This window comes from Dipodomys merriami, unplaced genomic scaffold (assembly GCF_024711535.1).
Source record: "Dipodomys merriami isolate MVZ:Mamm:240054 unplaced genomic scaffold, mDipMer1.0.p SCAF_39, whole genome shotgun sequence".
NCBI classification, from domain to species: Eukaryota; Metazoa; Chordata; class Mammalia; order Rodentia; family Heteromyidae; genus Dipodomys; species Dipodomys merriami.
The window spans coordinates 11,439,917-11,461,814 of record NW_027205492.1 but is presented as its reverse complement, the minus strand read 5'-3'; the positions used below and the strand labels follow the sequence as shown (position 1 = coordinate 11,461,814).

The window sequence follows — 21,898 nt, the reverse complement described above, 5'->3', positions numbered from 1 at the left end:
GCGTTGGTGGCTCACACCTGTAATCCTAGCTACTCAGGAGACTGAGTTCTAAGGATCGTGGTTCAGAGCCAGCCTGGGCAGAAAAGTCCACGAGACTTTAATTATCAATTAACCACCAGAATACTGGAAGTGGTGCTGTGGCTCAAAGTGGTAGAGCACTAGGCTTGAACAAAAGAGCTTAGGGACAGCACATAGGCCCTGAGTTCAAGCCCCACAACTGACAAAAAAAAAAAAAGCTGGGTATGGTAGTACATATCTGTAATCCCAGCTGGGCAGGAAGTGTAAATAAGCAGAGGGAAAAGAGAAGAGGTTGCAGAGGAGAAAGGATGTAAGGTAGAGAGGAAGGGAGGATGGGAAGGAGGGAAGGGAAAAAGAAAAGGAAGAAACAGGAGAAAAGCAAAATCAAATCCATCGTAGGGGCAGGCGGGAGAGACTTGGAAGAGAAAAGCCAGGGAAGTCCCTGGAGGTTTCTCCTTCCCCCCAAGGAGCTGCTTGGTGGCAGAGAGTCCCTGAATTCCCCTCCCTGGCTGTGGTTTTTCTTGGTTTCTGTAGGACAGAAGCCCCCATTGCCATGGTTTGTGCCAAGTCCAGCTCTTAACAGCTGGTGCCCTGTGCTTCATGTTCAATGCTGCTTCGGTGCTACACCCGTCCTCCCAACCCACCAGCACCAGCCCTGTTGCTGACAGTGGGGTCTTGGGGCGTGTGGCTTCTTTCTTCCATGTTTGCTGAGGCACCTGCAGGAGCCCGGCACTGGGCTGGGTCCTAGGGACACTTTCACCTTCCAGGGAGAGGAGATGGCTCTGGTAGATTGTTTTCTTTAATTGTTTTGGGAAGAAGTTGAAATTAACTTCAGCTCCTGTGGCTTGTCCTTGAAAGACACACTGCCGAGGCCCAGCACGAGTCAGCGGCTTGAGCATCTGCACATCTGGCTGTGTGTTCCAGAAAAATCGAGGCAGATTCTTTCAGCTTCCTCCTGGCATCTGGAGCTGGCGTCAGGAAATAGGAGTTTTGGGGTTTTTTGAAGGGATGGGTGACTCTGGTTGGAAGGTAGTGTGTTAGGAGACGAGAAGTGGCACGTTCGGGGCCTGCTGCGTGTCAGGGGCATGGTCTCTCCACCAGGAATGCAGACCATGCCAGGGCCTCTGCCAGAGCATGGAAAGCAGAGTGGCAGATGGCAGGAAATGCCATACGTGATCAAGCAATTCACGCCTGCTCTCCATACCAGCATGCCAGCCAGGGTAGGACAGGCTGATCATCTGCCCGTTTTCTTCTGTGCATGTGTGTGTAAGGGGAAGGGGGTATGCATGCACCTGCCAGGATTCAGACTTGAATTCTGGGTCTGGGTACTGTCCCTCACAGTTTTTAGGTTAAACCACAGCTCCACTTCCAGCTTTTTGGTGGTTAATTGGAGATAAGAGCTTCATGGATCCATAAGAGTTTCTAGGCTGGGTTCAGACCTCCACCCTCAGATCTCAGCCTCCTGATCAGCTATGAGGACAGGCAAGATCCATTGGCACCCGGCCTGCTTTCTTCTTGTTAATTCCTCTCATTTTTTTTTTAAAGTTTCCATTGTGCATTTACCAAGTGCTTCTTCTTCTTCATTTTCAAAAAAGCTGATGTTATAAACATTACAGATATTGTAATCAACTCTTGACTCTCTCTGGTTTATATTTATTGAGCATCTACTCTATACCAGGTATGATGCAGGAACTTCGGGACACAGGACTGAATAAAATAAAGGTCTTTATTTCCTGCTTTCTTCTTCTTTCTCTCTAATGAGTTCCACTGCCCTGAGAGGAATCTAGGGGTTCATCTAGATCTTTCCTATGTGTGAGAAGTGTGGGGGAGGATGCATGTCCGCATCCACATCACTGTGCATGCACATTTTATTTTTTTGTTTGCTTTTGTCGGTCGTGGGGCTTGAACTCTGGGCCTGGGCGCTGTCCGTCAGCTCTTCAGCTCAAGGCGAGCGCTCTACCACTTGAGCTACAGTGCCACTTCCGGTTTTCTGGTGGTTTATTGGAGATAGGAGTCTCACGGTCTCTCCTGCCCGGGCTGGCTTTGAACCGCGATCCTCAGATCTCAGCCTCCTGAGTAGCTAGGTTTACAGACGTGAGCCACCAGCGCCCGGCTCACATTTTATTTTTTTGAGGTTTGTTTGTTTGTTTGGTCCTTGATTGTTGAATGGCTCTTTCTCCTTAGAAACACCTCATAGAAACAATTCCTAGTCGGGTGCTGGTGGCTCATACCTGTAATCCTAGCTACTCAAGAGGCTGAGATCTGAGGATCTCAGTTCAAAGCCAGCCGGGGCAGGAAAGTCTGTGAGACTCTTATCTTCCATAAACCACTTGAAAACTGGAAGTGGCGTTGTGGCTCAAGCAGTAGAGCACTCGCCTTGAAGAGCTGAGGGACAGCGCCCAAGCCCGGATTCAAGCCCCACAACCAAAAAAGAAAAAAAAAGAAACAATTCTTTTATCACACCTGCATTGTAGTTCACTGGGGCCATAGGCTCTAGCTTCTGTAGCCAGTCCCCTGCTCATACATATGCAAGCATTTCTTGAACACACATGACGCTAGTCTGATGGAGACAGGAGAGTCAAGAATATTCAGGCCAGGGCTGAGAAGTTGGCTCAGTGGTAGAATGCTTGCTTCCCATGCATGAAGCCCTGGGTTCGATTCCTCAGCACCACATAAGCAGAAAAAAAGTCAGAAGTGGCGCTATGGCTCAAGTGGTAGCACATTAGCTTTGAGCTGAAGAGCTGAGGGACAGCGCCCAGGCCCAGAGTTCAGCCCCCATGACCGACAAAAAAAAAAGAAAAAGAAAGTTCAGGCCAGCCTGGACTACAAAACAAGTTCAAGGCTAATCTGGGTCATTGTAGCAAAATCCTATCAAAAACAAAAATAATAACCAACACCCCCCCTTCCCCAGCAAACCTAAAGATGGTATGGTGGCTGTGCCTCCATACCTAGGTTAATACATGCTTTGTGTGCATCTATCTGTATGGTGATTCAAGAAGGAAAGTTTGGGGATGGAGGGAGTGTGTGTGTGTGTGTGTGTGTGTGTGTGTGTAAATAGAAAGTCAACCTGTTTCATCACCGGTGGCCGTAGTGATCCGCAGTGTGCTCACACATCATGGCTCCACAGAGCCACCCACAGGCTACGAATGGGCCAGGCGTGGGGAGCTGGCCAATCACAGGATGACAGGATGTGAAGGGACGGGCCAGGCTTGGCGAGCCGGCCAATCACAGGATGTCAGGGTGTGTGAAGAGACACTGGGCCTGAGCACCAGCCTGTCTTTCCTGGGCACCTCTGCACTGGCCTTGTCCTCACAGCGGAGCTGTGGGCCAGTGGTGACAGGAGGGGAATGGCTGTCCCCACCGGCCAGCCCTGTCATGGGGAAGGATGCTCACCTGTTCGGAGAAGCTGAGAGTCTTTTCACAGATGGCCCTGGCCTGGGACGGTGGCTCAGGAAGTACATAGACCTGGGCGGCGGGCGGCGGAGGCCCCTCCATCCAGCTCTTCATGGGCTCGTACACAGGGCCTGGCCGGAGAGGGGGCCGTGGGGTGGGCACCTCGTAGGTCCCCTCTGAGCCAGCGAGGTCATTCTCCAGGCCCCTCAGGAATAGGGGGCAGGGCCTGTCTGGGGGGGCCTCCGGGAGGACGAGGAGGCGGTTGGCGGGGGCGAGGCCTTGCCTCCCGTGGAGCAGACACTTCCACCAGCCCTCGCTTTCTGGCACATTCTGCTCCAGCACCATCAGGATATCTCCCTTGGAGAAAGCCAGCTCATCGCAGCAGTCAGGGCGGTTGTCATAAAGAGCTCTGGCCAGCAGCATCTGGGGTGGTGGCGGGGACAGCAAGCAGGGTCATTACCATTGCCAGCACTCCCTACCCTGCCCGCCACTCAGGGTCTACCACGCACGCCACTGTGCATGTTCACAGCCTCTCCTCTCTTTGCATTTCTTCCTGCCCAGACTCTCTGGCTCTGGCTCTTCCCTCGAGGGACTCCTCCTCGCCCGTGGGATCTCAGGTGAAAAGTTTTGCTTGTGCCCTGAGACCAGGTGTGGCAATTTCCCCCAATGCCTCCTCAAGGCCCTTTTTAAAAAATCCACAAATGTCATGGGCTGGAAGTTATGTATTTGAGTGTGACATAGCCCATAGTAGGGCACACTCTGGTATGTACCACAAGTGTATCAGCTCTGGGCTTCAGTTTCCTCATGGATAACATGAGGATAATACCTAGCTCAAGTGGTTATCAAGAATTAAAGGGACTGAGTGTGTGTGTGTGTGTGTGTGTGTGTGTGTGTGTGTGTGTGTGTGTGTGTGTGTGTGTAGGAACCATCGGAACCACCTCTTGTTTCTCTGCTACTCTCTACCCAGCATCAGGCACAGATACTTAGCAGAAGCTCAACAAATGTTCATGCATGAATGAATGAATGAGCACGCAGGAGGCTAATGATTTTCTGTGGGGTCAGAGATAGGCTGAGAAAAATAGTCTGTACCTAAGTGACTACAAGGGAGACTAAGGGAGAGAAATAAAGGGAGCAAATATGATCAAAGTACATTCTTTGTGGGGAAGGGTCACGATGAAACCCCTTACTATGGACAACTTAATATGGACCAATAAAAACCCAGTCTCCCTAATTCTCCAATCCATGATCTTTTAGTAAGTCACACAACCCCCTAAAAACACTTGTTCTCCCCAGTACTGGGATTTGAACTCAAGGGTTCTGCTTGCTTGTTATGTAGGTGCTCTACAATTTGAACCATCCAGTCCAGCTTTTTGCTGGTTATGTTGGAGATGGAGTGTCTCCTACTTTGGCGATGCAGTGAGTCTGGGCTGATTTCGAGCTGTGATTCTCCAGATCTCAGTCTCCTCCATAGCTAGAATTCTGGCCACCAGCACTCACCAGTGCCCACCAGCGCCTAGCTGAGCCCCTCAGGTAAACATTCTACTGCAAAGACAGTTTCCGTAGGCATCAGAGTAATTGCCTTTTCATCCTTACTATGCCAACACATAATTATCACAGAGACATTAGGAAAAACAAGGAAGGAAAATGAGAAAGACAATCACCCATGGTCTTACCACAAAGAGTTGCCTAGTCATACTTGGAAGAGTTAGCTCTTTCTTTAACTGGTTTCATTGCAAATTTTTTATGCTCATGAACTCTCGTACACAGAGGTCATAAATAAAGCAAATACGGGCCCGATCCCATTACATTTGTTGAGAGCGTATTTCTAAGATGTGCAACCATTTTCCTGTTATGCCATAGAAAGTGCTACACCATGCATGTGTATCTGAGGAATACAAGTAGACTTGGAGCCTTTGTGCAGACAGGAAGTGCATGCAGGGAGTCCCTGAACTTCCTGTCCCCAGGATCCTCAAAAAGCAGCAATGCTCTGTAAATAAAACCTAATGTTCTTATTACGAAATAATACAAGTTCATGGAAGAACAAGTATACAATGGTTCATGTTGTAATCCTCTCTAATCAGGAGGCTGAGATCTGAGGAGCATGGTCTGAAGCCAGCCTGTGCAGGAAAGTCTGTGAGACTCTTTTTTATTTTTTCCAGTCCTGGGGTTCAAACTCAGGGCCTGGGGTGCTGTCTCTGAGCCCTTTTGTGTTCAAGGCTAGCATACTACCACTTGAGCCACAGCACTACTTTCAGCTTTGGCTGAGTAGTTTATTGGTAAGAGTCTCGCAGACTTTTCTACCTGGGTTAGCTTCGAACTGTGATCCTCAGATCTCAGCCTCCTGAGTAGCTAGGATTACAGGCATGAGCCACCGGCACCCAGCTGGGTTTTTTTTTTTTAACTATATACCTTTTGTCTTTTCTTTTTTTGGTGCTGGGGATTGAACCTAGGACGTTGCACTATAAGCACTTTGCCACTGAGCTACATCCCAGCCCACGGCTAAGACATTGGTATCCATGTTTACAAGGTACAGGCAAGGTTCCAGGGAGAATGGAAGACAGCCTTAATCAGTTTCCAGGGCACTTCCCACACATGTTCATCTCCTGCTCTCTTTCTGTTTGTGTCTGTCTGTCTCTCTGTCTGTTGCTCTGTGTATTTGAGAGTGATCTTGCTAAGAAGCCTGGGCTGGCCTCCAACTCCCAATCCCTGTGTCTCAGCCTCCAGAGTGCTGTATTACAGGCATGCGCCATCATGCCCAGTTCACTTGTCGATCTTCACATAGCAGCCAGGAGAAATACGAACAAGTGTTTGGAAAGAAGTGGGGGGCGGGGCGGGGTGGGGAGGGGAGGACTGAGGGCCACAGGGGCAAACAAGAAGGAAGACTCCCAGAAGAGCTTTCATAGAGCCAGGCGCAGTGTGTGAATCTATCCTCAGCCCCCTTTTGGGCCACTACTGGAGAAACCCAGAAAGCCATGTAAGCATTCATTCATTCATTCATTCACTGACTCACCAAGATTGGGCCCTTCGAGCATCTGCTACCTGCCTGATCTCTGCTGGAGCCCTCATGGCAAACAAAATGCATCCCGATGGACACGCCCAACTTCTTGGAGGGGACACAGCTCCACAGAGGTAAGCACAGATTTCCATTTGATTTCAGTGCAATGGAAAGAAAATGCAGGAAGTTGTGGGAAACGATGAGTCAGGAAGTTGTGGTAGGAAAAGACTTAGGAAAGTTTCCCTGAGAAAGTGGCCCTGGAAATTTCCATGTCGGGGTAAGGAGGAGTGGGGGAAGGCCCCCCTCCCCCGGGGCAGAGGAAGAGAAACGTGTGGAGGCTGAGCTAATGAGGGGTGAAGGGGCGTGGGTGTGGGGAGTTGGAGGAACCGAAAGGTGGGAGGCAGCCTAGAGAGCCACAAATGGAGCTGGGTGCTGATTTCTGCAGTGGCTGCTATTTATATTAGCCTGCTGGAAGGGAAATGATTGCAGGGAGCAAGTGCCAAGCCCATGAGGCTAGTCAGACCTGTGGCTGTGCAGGTGGGCGATGCTGGGCCTGGGCCATGGGTGGAGGCTGCCTTCCCCCAGCTGCAGGGGGCCATGGGGAAGGGCTAGGGACCTTAGAAGGCCCTGGAAGAAAGATCAGGAGTGAAGGGAAAGTAAGAAACAGAGCTTGCTGGGTGCTGGTGCTCATGCCTGTCATCCTAGCTATTCAGGAGGCTGAGATCTGAGGATCAAGGTTCAAAGCCAGCTGGGCAGGAAAGTCCGTGAGACTCTTATCTCCAATGAACCACCAGAAAACTGGAAGTGCAGCTGTGGCTCAAGTGTTAGAGTGCTATAGCTGAAGAGCTGAGGGACAGCACCCAAGCCCAGATCTCAAACCCCATGACCGACAAAAAGAAAAGAAAAGAAAACAGAGCTTGCTGGGCATTGGGTGCTCGCACCTGTAACCCTAGCTACTCAGGAGGCTGAGATCTGAGGATCAATATTAAAAATCAGCCTGGGCAGAAAGTCCATGAGTCTCTTACCTCCAAGTAGCCACCCCAAAAAGTCAGAAGCAGAGCTCCACAGCTCTCTCAATTGACAGAGTGCTAGCCTTGAACAAAATAGTTCAAGGGAGGTTGCCCAGGCCCTGAGTTCAAACCCCAGTACATGCATCAGGGGACCAGCTTGAGCAGTCCCAGCCGCTGATAGTGGAGTGGAGTTCACACCAGCTCCGTGAGCCTGGACTGAGGACACCTGTGTCCCCACAGCCTCCTTCCCGGGACCAAGTCTGTTTCCTACTGTAGCCTGTTAACTCTTAAATGAAATGCACATGCATCTAGAAGAGGCCGGGTCAAGAATCTCCTTCAGTGGGGAAGGCAGCGGGGTGAGAAAGTGCTAGCCTAGCACAAACAGGACTCTATATTCAAACCCCAGCTCTAGAAAAGAGAAATCGAAGAGAACTCCAACACTGTAGGGGATCTGGGAAAGGGACTGATGTGAGCAAGCCAGGTGAATGCCGTGCGGCTGTGGTGGGGACGGTGGCATGCGTGCATAGAGTGTATTTTATTTATTTATATTTCTACAGTGGGACTGCAGCTTAAACTCAGGGCTTCTTGCTTGCTAGGTAGGTGCTCTCCCACGGAGCCATGCTTCCAGCCTTAAAAAATGCCACTTGTGGCCAGGCGCTGGTGGCTGACGCCTGTTATCCTAGCTACTCAGGAGGATGGGATCTGAGGATCACAGTTTAAAGCCAGCCCAGGCAGGAAAGTCTGTGAGATTCTTTTTTTTTTTTTTTTTTTTTTTTTGGTCGGTCGTGGGGCTTGAACTCTGGGCCTGGGCACTGTCCCTCAGCTCTTCAGCTCAAGGTGAGCACTCTACCACTTGAGCTACAGCGCCACTTCCGGTTTTCTGGTGGTTTATTTGAGATAGGAGTCTCACGGTCTCTCCTGCCCGGGCTGGCTTTGAACCGTGATCCTCAGATCTCAGCCTCCTGAGTAGCTAGGATTACAGGCGTGAGCCACCAGCGCCCGGCTTCTGTGAGATTCTTATCTCCAATGAACCACCAGAAAACCAGAAGTGGTGCTGTGGTTTACGTGGTAGAGTGCTAGCATTGAGCTGAAGAGCTCAGGGACAGTGCCCAGGCCCAGAGTTCAAGCCCCACGACTAACAACAACAACACAAACAGACACTTGCTTTCCTAAAAATGAATAAGTAAAATAACACTACTTGGGCCAAGTAGATTACTGGGCCACCATGTCTGGCACACAACCCCCAGCTTCCCTTGCCGTGTAAAAAGTCACAAGGCCAGGCCCAGGCCTCTCTGCCCCACGCAGGCCCCTGTAAGGATGGGGCTCTCTCCCCATCCCACTTCCTTCCCTCTTTCTCCAAGCAAGGGTCAGAGGGCATCAGGACTCAATCCTGCTTCCTCCTGTGTCATCTGTCACAGTGCTCCATGGCCCCAAACTCTGGAGCTTTGACTGCTGTGAGCAAGCTAGCATCTCAGGGACAGGGACGTTGGTGAGGAGGTTCCCATGCTGAGCATTGCCATCTGCCCCGGGACCAACCACACTGTGAGAACGCAGCAGCAAGCCCAGGCTAGGGACAGGTGTGGGAAAGGGGCCGGGAGCCCTGAGTGTCTGGCCCCCTCTGACCCCCGTTCTGTGCAGACACAGACTTTCAAGGTCCATGAGGACACTTGGGACACATTTGTCTTCAGCTCTAGGCTTTCTTCTCATAGAGGCCGTGGCTTATTTTCAAGAATTCTTCATCGTAAATGGGAAGGAGACAGACTCATTCATACTTCCCTCTGAGGGCCAGGAGAGAGGACTTACACAGAAACCACTCTTTTTTTTTTTTTTAAAGGATGTGTGTATACCATCAATAGTATGAGACCTTTGATGTCTGGGAACTGTGAATCACTGAATTGTATTTCCATCCATGAAGGAAATGTATACTAAGGTCAATGGAGTCTGCCGTGCATCTTAGATGGTAGTTGAGCTTAGACCCACAACAACTGGAGTCAACTCTGAGTGGAGAAAGTTCTCTGATAATTTATTCCTTCCCCTCCCCCTTTTGATAGTACTAGGGCTTGAACTCAAGACCTGGGCACTATCTCTGACCTTTTTCCACTCAAAGCTAAGCACTCTATAACTTGAGCCACAGCTCCACATCTGGATTTTTGGTGGTTAATTGGAGATAGGATCTCACAGACTTTCTTACCCATGCTGGCTTCAAACTTCAGTCCTCAGCTCTTAGCCTCTTTTTTTTTGGGGGGGGGGTCCAGTCGTGGGGCCTGAACTCTGGGCCTGGGCGCTGTCCCCCAGCTCTTCAGCTCAAGGCTAGCGCTCTACCACTTGAGCCACAGCACCACTTCCAGCTTTTTTCTTTTTGCTTATGTGGTGCTGAGGAATCGAACCCAGGGCCTCAGGCATACAAGACAAGTGCTCTACCACTGAGCCACCTTCCCAGCCCCCAGATCTTAGCCTCTTAAGCAATTAGAATTACAGGTGTGAGCCACCAGCACCCAGCTCTGATCATCTTCATAGACAAACTTTCCCCTTGAGTGTACTTTGAAAGTATTTCACATTATGTCAATATAAACATCAACTAGGAGAGACCAAAGCAGAGGGGATGGCCTTGTCTGTCGGCTTGTGTTTATTGCCCGTCATTTTGTAGGCAGCACGTGTGTGTATGTGTGTGCGTGTGTGTGTGTGTGTGTGTGTGTGTGAGAGAGAGAGAGAGAGAGAGAGAGAGAGAGAGAGAGAGAGAGAGAGAGAGAGAGAGAATTTCCAAGAGCATAAGAAAAATCCCCTCACCACCTCCATTTTTCCCACCCACATTCTCTGAAAAAGGAAGAAAAGCAGAGGAGGAAGGAGGGGGGAGGAAGGGGCGGGGGAAGCAAGGAGCATCATGTGACACAAGTCCTCTGGAGCGAGGAGAGAGGTATTCTCAAGAAGCTACAGCAAAGATGACATGGAAAGAGTCCCCAGTTCGCACCCCCCCATGCCCCCCAGCCATGAGACACGTGTGTATCAGCAAATAACACCTCTTAGTCTCGTGCACCCTGCTCTGTGGACCAGGACCACGGGAGGAGCAGAGGACCCTGGCCTGGTTCTAGAGAACCAGAGGATTTCACATTTGCCCTGGGCAGCTTCAGAGCCAAAGCTGGAGCCAGGCCACAGAGCAGAGCTGGCTCTGCTTCATGTGCAGAGGTTTTTTAGTTTTTAAATTTTTATTGTTATTATAAAGGTCATGTACAGAGAGGTTACAGCTACGCAAGTCAGGTAAAGAATACATTCCTTCTGTGACAATGTTGCCCCTTCCCTCGCTCTTTCCTTGTTTTTTTGGTGTTTTATTTTTTTATTTGAAAACAGCTGCAAGCCTGAGGCCAGTGGCTCACACCTGTCATCCTAGCTACTCAGGCAGCTGAGATCTGAGGATCGCGGTTCAAAGCCAGCCTGGGCAGGAAAGTCCCTGAGACTCTGATCTCCAATGAACCACCAGAAAGACTGGAAGTGGTGCTATGGCTCCAGTGGTAGAGCGCTCTCCTTGAGCTGAAGAGCTGAGGGACAGCGCCCAGGCCCAGAGTTCAAGCTCCACAACCAACAAAAAACCAAACCAAAACAAAAACCAACAACAAACAAACAAAAAGAAAAACAGCAGCAAATGAAAGCCCTTCTCCTCCCAGGATGGCATCATGGATATGCCACACATGCGCGTGCACGCACACACACACACACACACACACACACACACACACACACACACACACACACTGTGGCCTCATGGATCTGCTCTAAAGGGGAAGAATCCCAGGCAGGTGCCACAGAGACTCCCAAACAGATCTGCAGCTGATATTGTTGGACTTTGACAAAGTCTTTCTAAAAGATTATACTGTTGGAGCTCTCCGTAGACTCGGGTGTACTTCCTTTGGAACCACTTGCACACCACCCATTGTGTTTAGATTTATAGGCATATTCTGTCTACTGCAGATGAGGGAAACCATGCAGTCTGTGTTTCTTTGGATCTGGCTTACTTCGAGTAATACATTTTTTCTAAGTTTTTCCATTTCCTTATGAATGGAGAGGGGTAGGTGAATGAAAAGGGAAGTGGAAGGGTGGGAAGAATGCAGTAAAAAAAAAAAAAACAACAACAGGGCTGGGAAGATGGCTCAGTGGTAGAGCCCTTGCCTTGCATACATGAGGCCCTGGGTTCAGTTCCTCAGCACCACATAAGCAGAAAAAAAAAAGCTGGAAGTGGTGCTGTGGCTCAAGTGGTAGAGTGCTAGCCTTGAGCTGAAGAGCTGAGGGACAGTGTCCAGACCCAGAGTTCAGGCCCATGAACGACCAAAAAAAAAAAAAAAAAAGTGTGCAAAAAAACCCACTTTTTTTTTTTGTCAGTCGTGGGACTTGAACTCTGGGCTTGGGTGCAGTCCCTGAGCTCTTCAGCTCAAGGCCAGTACTCTACCACTTGAGCCACAGCGCCACTTCTAGTTTTCTGAGTGTTTTTATTGGAGATAAGAGTCTCACAGACTTCCCTGCCTGGGCTGGTTTGTGAACCGTGATCCTCAGATCTCAGCCTCCTGAGTATCTAGGATGACAGGTGTGAGCCACCAGTGCCCGGCAAAAATTCATTGTACGAATTCATTGTAAGAAAAATAAGGGAAGGGGTAGGTGGGAGGGGGTGAGAAGGTTAAAGGCGGAACACTGATCAAGATGAGCTGTATACATAAACCACTTTGTTAGATTGGCGCCTCCTTTGTGCAACTATTTAAAGATAATAAAACATGTAAAAAAGAAAAAGAAACTGATCTGGACTGCAGAAATGTCTGGCCAAAGCAAGACCCAGAGGAATGGACGGAGTCTCTACACAGTTATGGAGTACCATTGAACTCCTTCCCTCCCTCCTTCCTTTAGCCAGAGGTTGGATGCTTTGAACCCTGCACATGAGCATCTGGGTGTGACCTCTGGGTGCCATGGAGTGAGGCTGCCCGCCTGTGTTCCTCTCTCCTGGCAGTTGTTAGAGCAAATGTCTACTGGAAGGGACCATCAGACAAGCAGCCCCCTCCCCTGCCCCCCTGCCCTCCCACCCCCTGCTTGCCCCATCCAATTCCTGTCTCTCCTCAGCTCCTTTCTCCACTTGGATTTGTTCCCATCCTGAATTGCAGTCTCTTTTCACAAACATCCTTTACGCTGAAAGTAAAATTCTAGGAATCTGGACTGAGTTGGGAGTCAGCAAAATGTTTGGGTGTCTTTTGCCTGAGAATCTGCAACATTTTCAATTGTTTCCTTAGGATCTGCCAAGCTAATGGAGACCCAGCGAGACAGACTGATTATGGACAGACAGACTGACAGATGGACAGGGTAATAAAGCTTCCTCCCTCCTGCTTTGCTTCAGCCCCCTGCCTCTACTCAGCAGCAATGATGAGGACTTTTAAATGAGGTGACACTAAGGATAAACGAGGTGACAAGCAGGAGATCTCTCGAAACTTCCCAAGCTGAAAGCCAGGGGAGGGGGGGTTGCTTTTTTTCTTGGAACTTTTTTTCAAAAAGCTTTATAAAGTAGCTGAAAGAGCAATATTGAAGGGAAACTGCTGGTGTGTGTGTGTGTGTGTGTGTGTGTGTGTGTGTGTGTGTGTGTGTGTGTGTGTGTGTGTGTGTGTGTGTGTGTGTGTGTGTGTGTGTGTGTGTGTGTGTATGTGTATGTATAATATCAATTTGCCAATCTGACCGTATAAATGGGAAACTAACCTAGTTTCTACTTCAGTTTCCTTTTTTGGAACAAGTTGAAAAATCTTGAATTCATGGCTCCCTGTCCAGAAAATGCCTGAAGTTGTTTATCTGAAAGTATGATATTCAAACTCCCTTTGCCCAATTATGCCCAAGTCTAAAGTAATACTAAGCTTTCAAAATGAGTAAAATGAAGCCAGGTGCTGGGAGTTCATGCCTATAATCCTAGCTACAGGAGGCTGAGACCTGAGGATGGTGGGCAGAAAAGTCTGTGAGACACTTTATCTCCAATTAACCAACAAAAAGCTCGAAATGGAGCTGTGGCTCAAGTGGTAGAGTGCCAGCCTTGACTGAAAAAGATATGAGAAAATATGAGGCTTTGAGTGCAGGCCCAAGTAGTGGGGACACACACACACACACACACACACACACACACACACACACACACACACACACACACACACACACACACACACACACACACACACACACACACACACACACACACACACACACACACACACACACACACACACACTCTGTAGGTTCTTTTTATGTTGTTGTTTCAAATCCCAGCACATGAAACCACTTCCGTTTCCAGTGACACAGTGGTGGTTGGTTAGTGACTTCCTTAAGGCCCAGGAGACAATTGGAAATGACAACTTGGGGACTCCTGGAACAGCAAAGGCGGAGTCCCAGGCCAGTGGCAGGAAGGCATCAGGAGGGGAGGCAGGTGTGCACAATCACCTTCCTCTCCTTCCCTTAAAGCAATACTCTCCAGGCCTGGCAAATGCTGATGGGAATCGGCTCCCTCTGCCGCCCCCCCCCCCCCCCCCCGCCGTCTTGATTTGTGCGGCTCAGATGGGAGATCTGGACTCTGCAAAGCCAGTGCCTATGGGGCTGAAACCCACAGCCGGGGGTTGGTGATGGTGATGGCCCCCTTGGCCCCCTCTCCTTCTTCTGTATACAAAACAAACCGCACCATGATTGATCCAGAGAATGTAGTCAAAGATGTGACTAGACCTGGCAGACTCAGCAATGGAAGGGATGGGGCAATAAAGGAAAGCTTACGTAACAGGGTGAACCAGGAGGCAGCGGCTGAGGAGGCGCAGCCTAACTACGCAGGAGGCTGAGGTCTGAGGATCACAGTTCAAAGCCATCCTGGACAGAAAAGTCCATGACTTACTAGCCACCAAAAAGCTGGAAGTAGAGCTGTGGTTCAAGTAGCACAGAGCCAGCCTTGAGCAAAAAAGTGTAGGCCCCGAGTTCAAGTCTCAGGATGGGCACAAATTCAATAAATACATAGTAGACAGCCTGTACTGTGAATACACAGGCTTTTATTGGTTTCTCTGTGGCAACACTAAGCCCTGGGCCTCCCACGTTTTATTCTTCCTGGTGTTTGAACTGGGAAAGCCACTGTGGCAGGGACTTCCGTGGGTAGATTAGGTAGTGTCTGTCAACCAGGCTGTGAGGAAGAGGCTGTGGTCAGAAAGAAATTCCTGGACCATGGTACTGGTGGAACATTTCCCTCCTGATGTCTGAACGCTGCGGGTTCCAGGAGAGCTGGGATTTTCCTGATCTACCTGCTTGATTGCATGCTCTGTTCATGGGAGCCTTGTGGAGACCCACCCCAGAGCTCCATGGAGCCCACAGCTGCAGGCCACACATCTGCTGACAAGGTTCCCTGAGAACCTTCATCTGAGCCCAGGGATGAAATGAAGCCACAACATAATAAGTTGATTTTCTTAGATACCGCCCCCAAAGGGCACAGGTCAGACCAGTGTACCTTCTGTAGAGATACTTGTGGATTTATCCCTTCTTGCTAGCTGTGCCCCTGAGTTATTAAGGTATTTGGTACCTGTAATCCTAGCTACTCAGGAAGCTCAGATCTGAGGGTCATAGTTCGAAGCTAGCCTAGGCAGGAAAGTCCAAGAGACTCTTATTCCAATTAACCACCCGAAGGCCAGAAATAGAGCTGTGGCTCAACTGACAGCCTTGAGCACAGAAGCTCAGGGACAGCGCCCAGGCCCTGAGGGACAGTGCCCAGGCCCCGAGTTCACACTCCATGACTGGCATTGAAGAAAACAAGGCATTTGGTTTGAGAAACTGAGGACTTGGGAGGTATCCTGGGTCAAGGTAAATGGAAGAAGGTTCTGCCTCCACTTTTTTTTGTGGGGGGGGGGGCGGGGAGGGAGGAAGTTGGTCATGGGCTTGAACTCTGGGCCTGGGCACTGTCCCTGAGCTCTTCAGCTCAAGGCTAGTGCTCTACCTCTTGGGCCACAGTACCACTTCCTGTTTTCTGGTGGATTATTGAGATAAGAGTCTCAGGGGCTTTCCTACCCAGGCTAGCTTTGAACCGTGATCCTCAGATCTCAGTCTCCTGAGTAGCTAGGATTCCAGGTGTGAGACACCAGTGCCTGGCGTCTGCCCCACTTATAATAGACCCCAGACAGGGAGGACAAGTGACTGAGGGCGGCTCAGGGCCTTGCTTCACCTCCAAGGCGGGAGCTTCACCTACGGCTGGCCTGACTTCCTTCTGCCTGCCTCTTAGTCATAAAAGCCATGGGAGGGGGGTTTACCATGGAAATAACATGGAAGTGCTTTTCCTTTCTCTTTTCTTTCTTTGAAAGGAAAAGGGGAAGGGAAGCCTGGAGAAAAGAAAATGCGTGTTGTTACTTGACTGCTTCTAAAGACTTAGGCAACTCCAATTAGGAGAAAACTGGCCAAAGGCTGTGATGACCAGACGTTGTCTACCAACTGCACGTTTCCTCTCACAACCAAGTATCGCTGGTACACCTTACAAATAAACTATTAACACAAACAAAGGAGGGGGTAACAAGTTAGACAAGAAATGCAATCACTACCTTACGTATGTGACTGTAACGCCTCTGTACGTCACCTTGACAATAAAATTAAAATAATTAAATGAAACAACCTTGCCACACACAAGCCAGGCCCTGTGGTCTGTGTCTGTAAGCCCAGCCATTTGGAAGGCTGAGGCAGGAGGATTGTAAGTTTGAGGCCAGTCTGGGCAACATAGCAAGACTCCATCTCAAAAAACATAAAACCTTCTCCTGAAGAAATAGTATTTATGAATACCAGAAAGACACCTGCACATCCAGATTCACTGCTGCACTATTCACAATAGCCAAGCTATGGAATCAGCCCAGATGCCCTGCAATGGATGAATGGGTGAAGAAGATGTTAAACATAATGGAATTGTTCTCATCCATCAGGAAGAATAAGATTATGTCATTTGTAGGGAAATGGATGGACCTGGGAAAACAAGTACGTAAGTGAAGTAAGTCAGGATCAGAGAGACAAAGGGTGCATGTTTTTCTTATATCTGGAAGTTAGATCTAAATTAGAAACGTGAAAATACATACAAGGTATGTGCACAGACAAGCTGACTAAGGATGGTATGTGCAAGGGTAGATTCTAAGGTAACTCCAACAAGATGAATATAAGGAAGCAGAGGCATATTTTATCAGAGGGTGGTGAGGTCACAGAAATGGAGACAGAAGCGCAGGTGAATGCAGTTATTATATTCAATGTACATATGTGAAATTGGACCAAATAACCTTGAGGGGATGGGTGAGGTTGGGAGGGATGGGGGAGAAGAATGGGAGGGTGACATCGATCCAGTTGCATTGCATTCACAACCTGACATGCTGAATTGACACCCCTTTGTACAACTATGTAATGATAGTAAAAGTAAGTGAAAGAAATATGATCTATGAAATGATTTAATGATCTAGTTCTAGTTCTTTCTAATAAGCATCAAGCTACATAAGCTAAATATATAATATGTAACTGACATATATAATTTATACACACACATACACACATGTGTATGAAGTTTCGTGTGAGTGCCACACCTAAGGCCATCTGGTATAGCAGAGGTCAGGTCTGTTTGATCAACAAAGAATTCAAGGCTGGTTCAAGCCAGTTAATGTATCACCAAAAGGTGAGTGAGGATAGGGCTTAGTCCTGAATTCTCTGTTTTTTGTCCCCCCTCCCCCCTCTGAGTTGTAGAGAGATGTGGCAGACAAAGCATTTGTATAATTCAAGTGTTCTCCTCTTTCTTCTGTTGGTGTGAATTTCATTAGATTTATTAGTTCTATTGTCAATAAGAGGCCATAGATCAACCTACCCTAGTCTTTGATTTTCCTCTTGGTTCAGAGGAGGCTACAAGATGGCTCAAGCTCCTGCTCTGTTATATCAGAGGGGCTGCTAGTCCCCTCTCCTCAGGAAGGGAGTGCCCCGAAGTAGCTGCTATCAGTTACTGACTCCGGTATTTATTCCTCTTGAATTGGTGCTTGTTTAAATGCTGAACTCAAAGCAAATATTCCACAAAGCGCTTTTCTCTTGTTATACAGGAAGCAACTGTCTCCCAGGGAGAGGGAGCCTACTGCGCTCTTTCCTTCCTTGACTTCCTTCAAAAGACCAGCAGCCTGGCCGACAAGAACAGGTGCAAAGCCACCAGCAGGCTTTCTCCATCCCAAGGGGAGGCAGGACTTCAGGGAAGACAAACAAGACTTTACTTATGCACAGACATTCTTCTGGGAGTAATTCCAACAGACACCCCCACCCTACCCCATCCCAGGGTGGCACTCTGGCCTCTTGGTGTCACTCAAGACACCTCTCCCCTATAAGCAAATAGTTCATGTCCACTCATGGTGGGAGCCTGTTCCCCCCAAAAAGTCAGTTCCCCTTTGTGCAAGTCATGTTGGAGAGTAATCTCCCTTAGTGACATCGTTCTCACCGGCCTCCACCTTCCTCCTTTTCTAAATTACTTCCCCTCCAGTCTCTTGTCATTTCCTGCCTTAGTCACCCGAATTCCAAAACGGCAATGGCATGTTGCATTATCAAGCGGACCCCGTGGTTGGAAGTTGCTTATTGGGATAGAAGTGGCATTCTCTTGAGCTCTCCCCTCTCCCCATGTTTAAAGCATGCTCTAGAGGAAATAAAACGCTCAGAGAATAAAGGCTATCAGGCAGGGAATGGTGATTGTGCAATGATGAGTTGTTAGATATTGAGGAAGAAGCCAGGCATTTTTCTGTGGCATTTAGAATAGTGCTGAGCACGGAGAAGACACTTGGTGTTTGTTGAATGAATAAGAGTACATGGTAGCTGGATGCCCAGATAGGTGCTCATGTCTGTAATCCTAACTGCTCAGGATTCTGAGGTCCAGAGGATTGTGGCTCAAAGCCAACCTGGGAAGAAATGTCTGTGCACCTTCATCTCCAATTAACGGATGAAAAGCCAGGATGGAGGTATGGCTCAAGTGGTAGAGCGCCAGCCCAGAGAGCAAGCTCAGAGAGCATGAGATCCAGAGTTCAAATCCCACTACTGGCACAAAGGAGTACATTGTCTTCTCACACAGGACCTAGCATGCCCAATTAAACTAAAGCTATGTAAGCTTTTGTTTACTCTTCCTTCTGTTTAGACTCCAACCGTCTTAAACACCAAAAGGGCTTTTTTTTTTTTTTCATGATGCAGAGTGAATTCTGCCCTTGCTTCTCTCTCGAGTATGCCCTCTCCCACTAAGCAGTCTGTGCTTAGCATCCTGCTATCAACTGTCCTGAGTATTCTGGTTTACGAGAACCGATGATTTCCTTTGCAAAGCACTACACAGCCTTCCCCGCAGGCTGGGCAGTGTGGTCCAGCCTACCATTCCTTCCCCTCATTGACTCTGCTCCCGTCACCCCAGCCTTTTGAAGAACTCAATCCCACCACAGGGCCTTTGCACCTGTCTCTTCCTCTGCCTGGAAAGTTCTTCCAGCCATCGCATCTTGAGAGTGGCCTGATGTGTCCATCACCTGTTTTGTTCTCTTTATGTCAAGTGTATCACCATGTCTGTGCATCTGCTTGCTGTCTGTCATTCTGTCTCCTCTGCAGTGTCAGCTCTGTCTTTGTCACCCTGTCTCCCCAGTTCACCCTGTGAACTCTGTTGGGTGAGAGGCTGAACAATGGGTTAGTTGTATTTTCAAACTGTGTGCTGTCTTTGGGCTGTTTTGCCTTTTGAGAAAGAGAGATTATTTTTTTGGTCCTGGGTCTTGAACTCAGGACCCAAGCCCTGTCCATGAGCTTTTTTTGCTCAAGGCTACCACTTGAGCCACAGCACCATTTCTAGCTTTTTCTGAATAGTTAATCAAAGGTAAGAGTTTCACAGACTTTCCTTCCCTGAGCTGGCTTTGAACCATGATCTTCAGATCTCAGCTTCCTGCCTAGCTAGATTATAGCTATGAACCACCAGCACCTAGCAAGAGAGAACTTTGAGAAGTTGTTGGCAAGTGGGAAAGAGGAGAGAGGCCACCAGGCATTGACCTTGACTTGGATCACAATGGCTGAGCTCTGAAGCACCCGCTGACCATGGGAGGAGGAGCCGGATCTCAGGTGGAGTGCAGGTCGGGTGGGATCAAGTGGGGCTAGAGAGCTGGGACTAGCTGACCTCGGGTCCCAGAACCCCCACAGCCAGGAAGCTGCGTCCTGTGCTTGTGGTGACGCTGGGTTGTAAGAGCTTGACTTTCCCTCCATGGGACCTCTACATCCTCCCACCAGGCGTTTAATGAGCTACTGTGTGCACACACTGCTGTAGACAGCAGGCACAGGGCTGGAGAAGCCAGCCCAGGTCGCCCAGCGTGGAGCCTGAGCCCACAGGTGTGGCCATGGACAGACTAGGGTGAGACAATGGTGAGTTTGCCCAGTGGAGAACACGCGCGGCAGACTGGGCTGGGAAGGTGAGAGGGAAGACAGGGCTCAGCGGGGGACCGGGAAGGAGCCGAGGCTCGAGAGCCTCTGAGGAAGCCCAATGGGGCCTGGCTTTCTGCGTGGGTCCCATCTGTCCTCTTTACCAGCCAGCCAGTTTGCCACATCCTGATTACACCTCGGGGCATATGGAGGTCCCCACTGCACCCCAAGTTGCTCCCCACTCCCAGCTGAAGCCTCAGTAAGGACTCTCACCCAGAGATCGGAGGTGAGTAGCCACGGCCAGCCAGTGGCCATGCTGTCACCTTTATGCCAGCCTGGACAATGTCGGTATTTTCTGGTCTAATTCTGTATCTGAACCTCCTGAAGTGAGATCGGAGTCAACCACTCTAACAGAGCTGAGATGAGGACACTAAATACTAGACTCTCGATGCTCAGTGTCTAGACTCGGTGTCTAAATGCTAGACTCTCGATGCTCAGGGTCTAGCATTTTGGTGGGATGCCTCTTTCCATTTAACCTTTGTTTTTAAACCAGCAAAGTTTGTGGCCAGCTTTAAATTTACACTCAGCGATGGCCTAAATAGCACGAAGTGCCAGGTGTTGACAGGTCCAGAAGCAAGAGACACGGAAATTCCACAAGTTTCCCGTTTCCCACTTTCCCACTTGCTGTGGACAAAGCTCTCAGGCAGCCTGGATGTTTTCACTTAATGGACGGGAGCTGTAGCATGGGTTACTCAGCTGTCAATTGTACCCGGACAAGAATGATCACTATGGCAACAGTAAACAATCCATTGAGTTCTTGTAAACAGCCCTCCACTTGTCAGGGTTTCATTTCTATTTTTATTTTCCTGTTCTACTTAAAATTTCAAAGTGAGGCAGGATAAAAGAGCTTCAACGTTGAGCCTTACCTAACTTGGATATAAGGACCCTTGGGAAGGGAAGGTAGCCACGTTGCCTGCCTTCTTTCTATTGCTTCTTCCCTTCCCTCCTCTCCCTCCTCTCCCTCCTTCCCTCCCTTCCTTCCCTCCCTTCCTTCCTTCCTTCCTTCCTTCCTTCCTTCCTTCCTTCCTTCCTTCCTTCCTTCCTTCCTTCCTTCCTTCCTTCCTTCCCTCCCTGCTTTTTCTTTGTGCCAGTTCTGGGCCTTGAACCGAGGGCCTGGGCACTGTCCCTGAACTTTTTTTCCCCAAGGCTCTGCCCCTTGAGCCACAGCTCCACTTTTGGCTTTTGGGTGGTTCATTAGAGATAAGAGGTTCACCAACTTTCCTTCCCAGGCTGGCTTTTAACCTCAACTTTCAGCTGTCACTCTCCTGAGTAGCTAGCATTATAGGCGTGAACCACTGGCACCTAGCTCCATGCTGCTTTTTGAAGTAGATCCTGTTCTTTGGTCTCTGGCACAGATGGGTAGTGCGAAGGAGAATTCAGCTTTCCTCCAACACAAGACAAGGTAATTCAGCACAAGGAAGCCCTCACTGGCCTCAGCGGGAGGTAGAGAGATCAGCAGAATCAGCTAGGTTATCTGAGCCACACTGAGTGCCTTCAGGGTCCAGGAGAAGAAGCGGGGGGGGGGGGGCGGGGAGGGGGCAGGACAGATCTGGCTTCAGAAGCTGGACAGAGACAACACACCCAAAGCAATTGTGCAGCCGATCATCCTATCCAGCTGATCACTGTCCTATCCAGCCAACTGGTAAAGCGCTTTGCAGCACAGATATTTCCCATCTCCAACCTCTCAGAATCCATTCTTCGCCTTCCTTGGGAAACCCAGAACCAGAGCCAGTCAAATCCTCACCCCACGCACAGCCGGTTGCTCACCTTGGGCAGGCCATCCCTGAGGCCAGATCCCCGCATGCTCCTGGTGGGAAATGGCTCCTTCCAGCTACCTGACTCCTTCTCCAGCTCCAGAGACAGAATGGCCAAGTCACCGCACACTCTCGCGGCTTCTCAGAAGCTGGGACCAGGCAGTGATCTGACAGCGCATAGGAACCTGTCAAGAGCCTTCTCCCAGCAGGCAAACTTTCTGGAAAGCATGGTATAAGTAAAATGACAGGGTGAGAGGAGGGGAAACAGAGATATA

At 49.3% G+C, this 21,898-nt stretch overlaps 1 protein-coding gene across 2 annotated transcripts in view; it reads right to left on the bottom strand.

The window, feature by feature from the left end:
- Cass4 (Cas scaffold protein family member 4) overlaps window positions 1-21,898 on the bottom strand; it is a 34,674-nt gene extending 12,776 nt beyond the window's left edge. The window contains exons 1-2 of one of the 2 annotated variants that reach the window (XM_069990136.1): window positions 21,637-21,898; window positions 3,412-3,834 (exon numbers count right to left, since the gene is read on the bottom strand). In XM_069990136.1, coding sequence (XP_069846237.1) covers window positions 3,412-3,834; window positions 21,637-21,672 — 459 coding nt within the window. In that variant the 5' untranslated portion in view covers window positions 21,673-21,898. The remainder of the gene's footprint in view (window positions 1-3,411; window positions 3,835-21,636) is intronic. The other variant, XM_069990138.1, reaches the window with a different exon arrangement.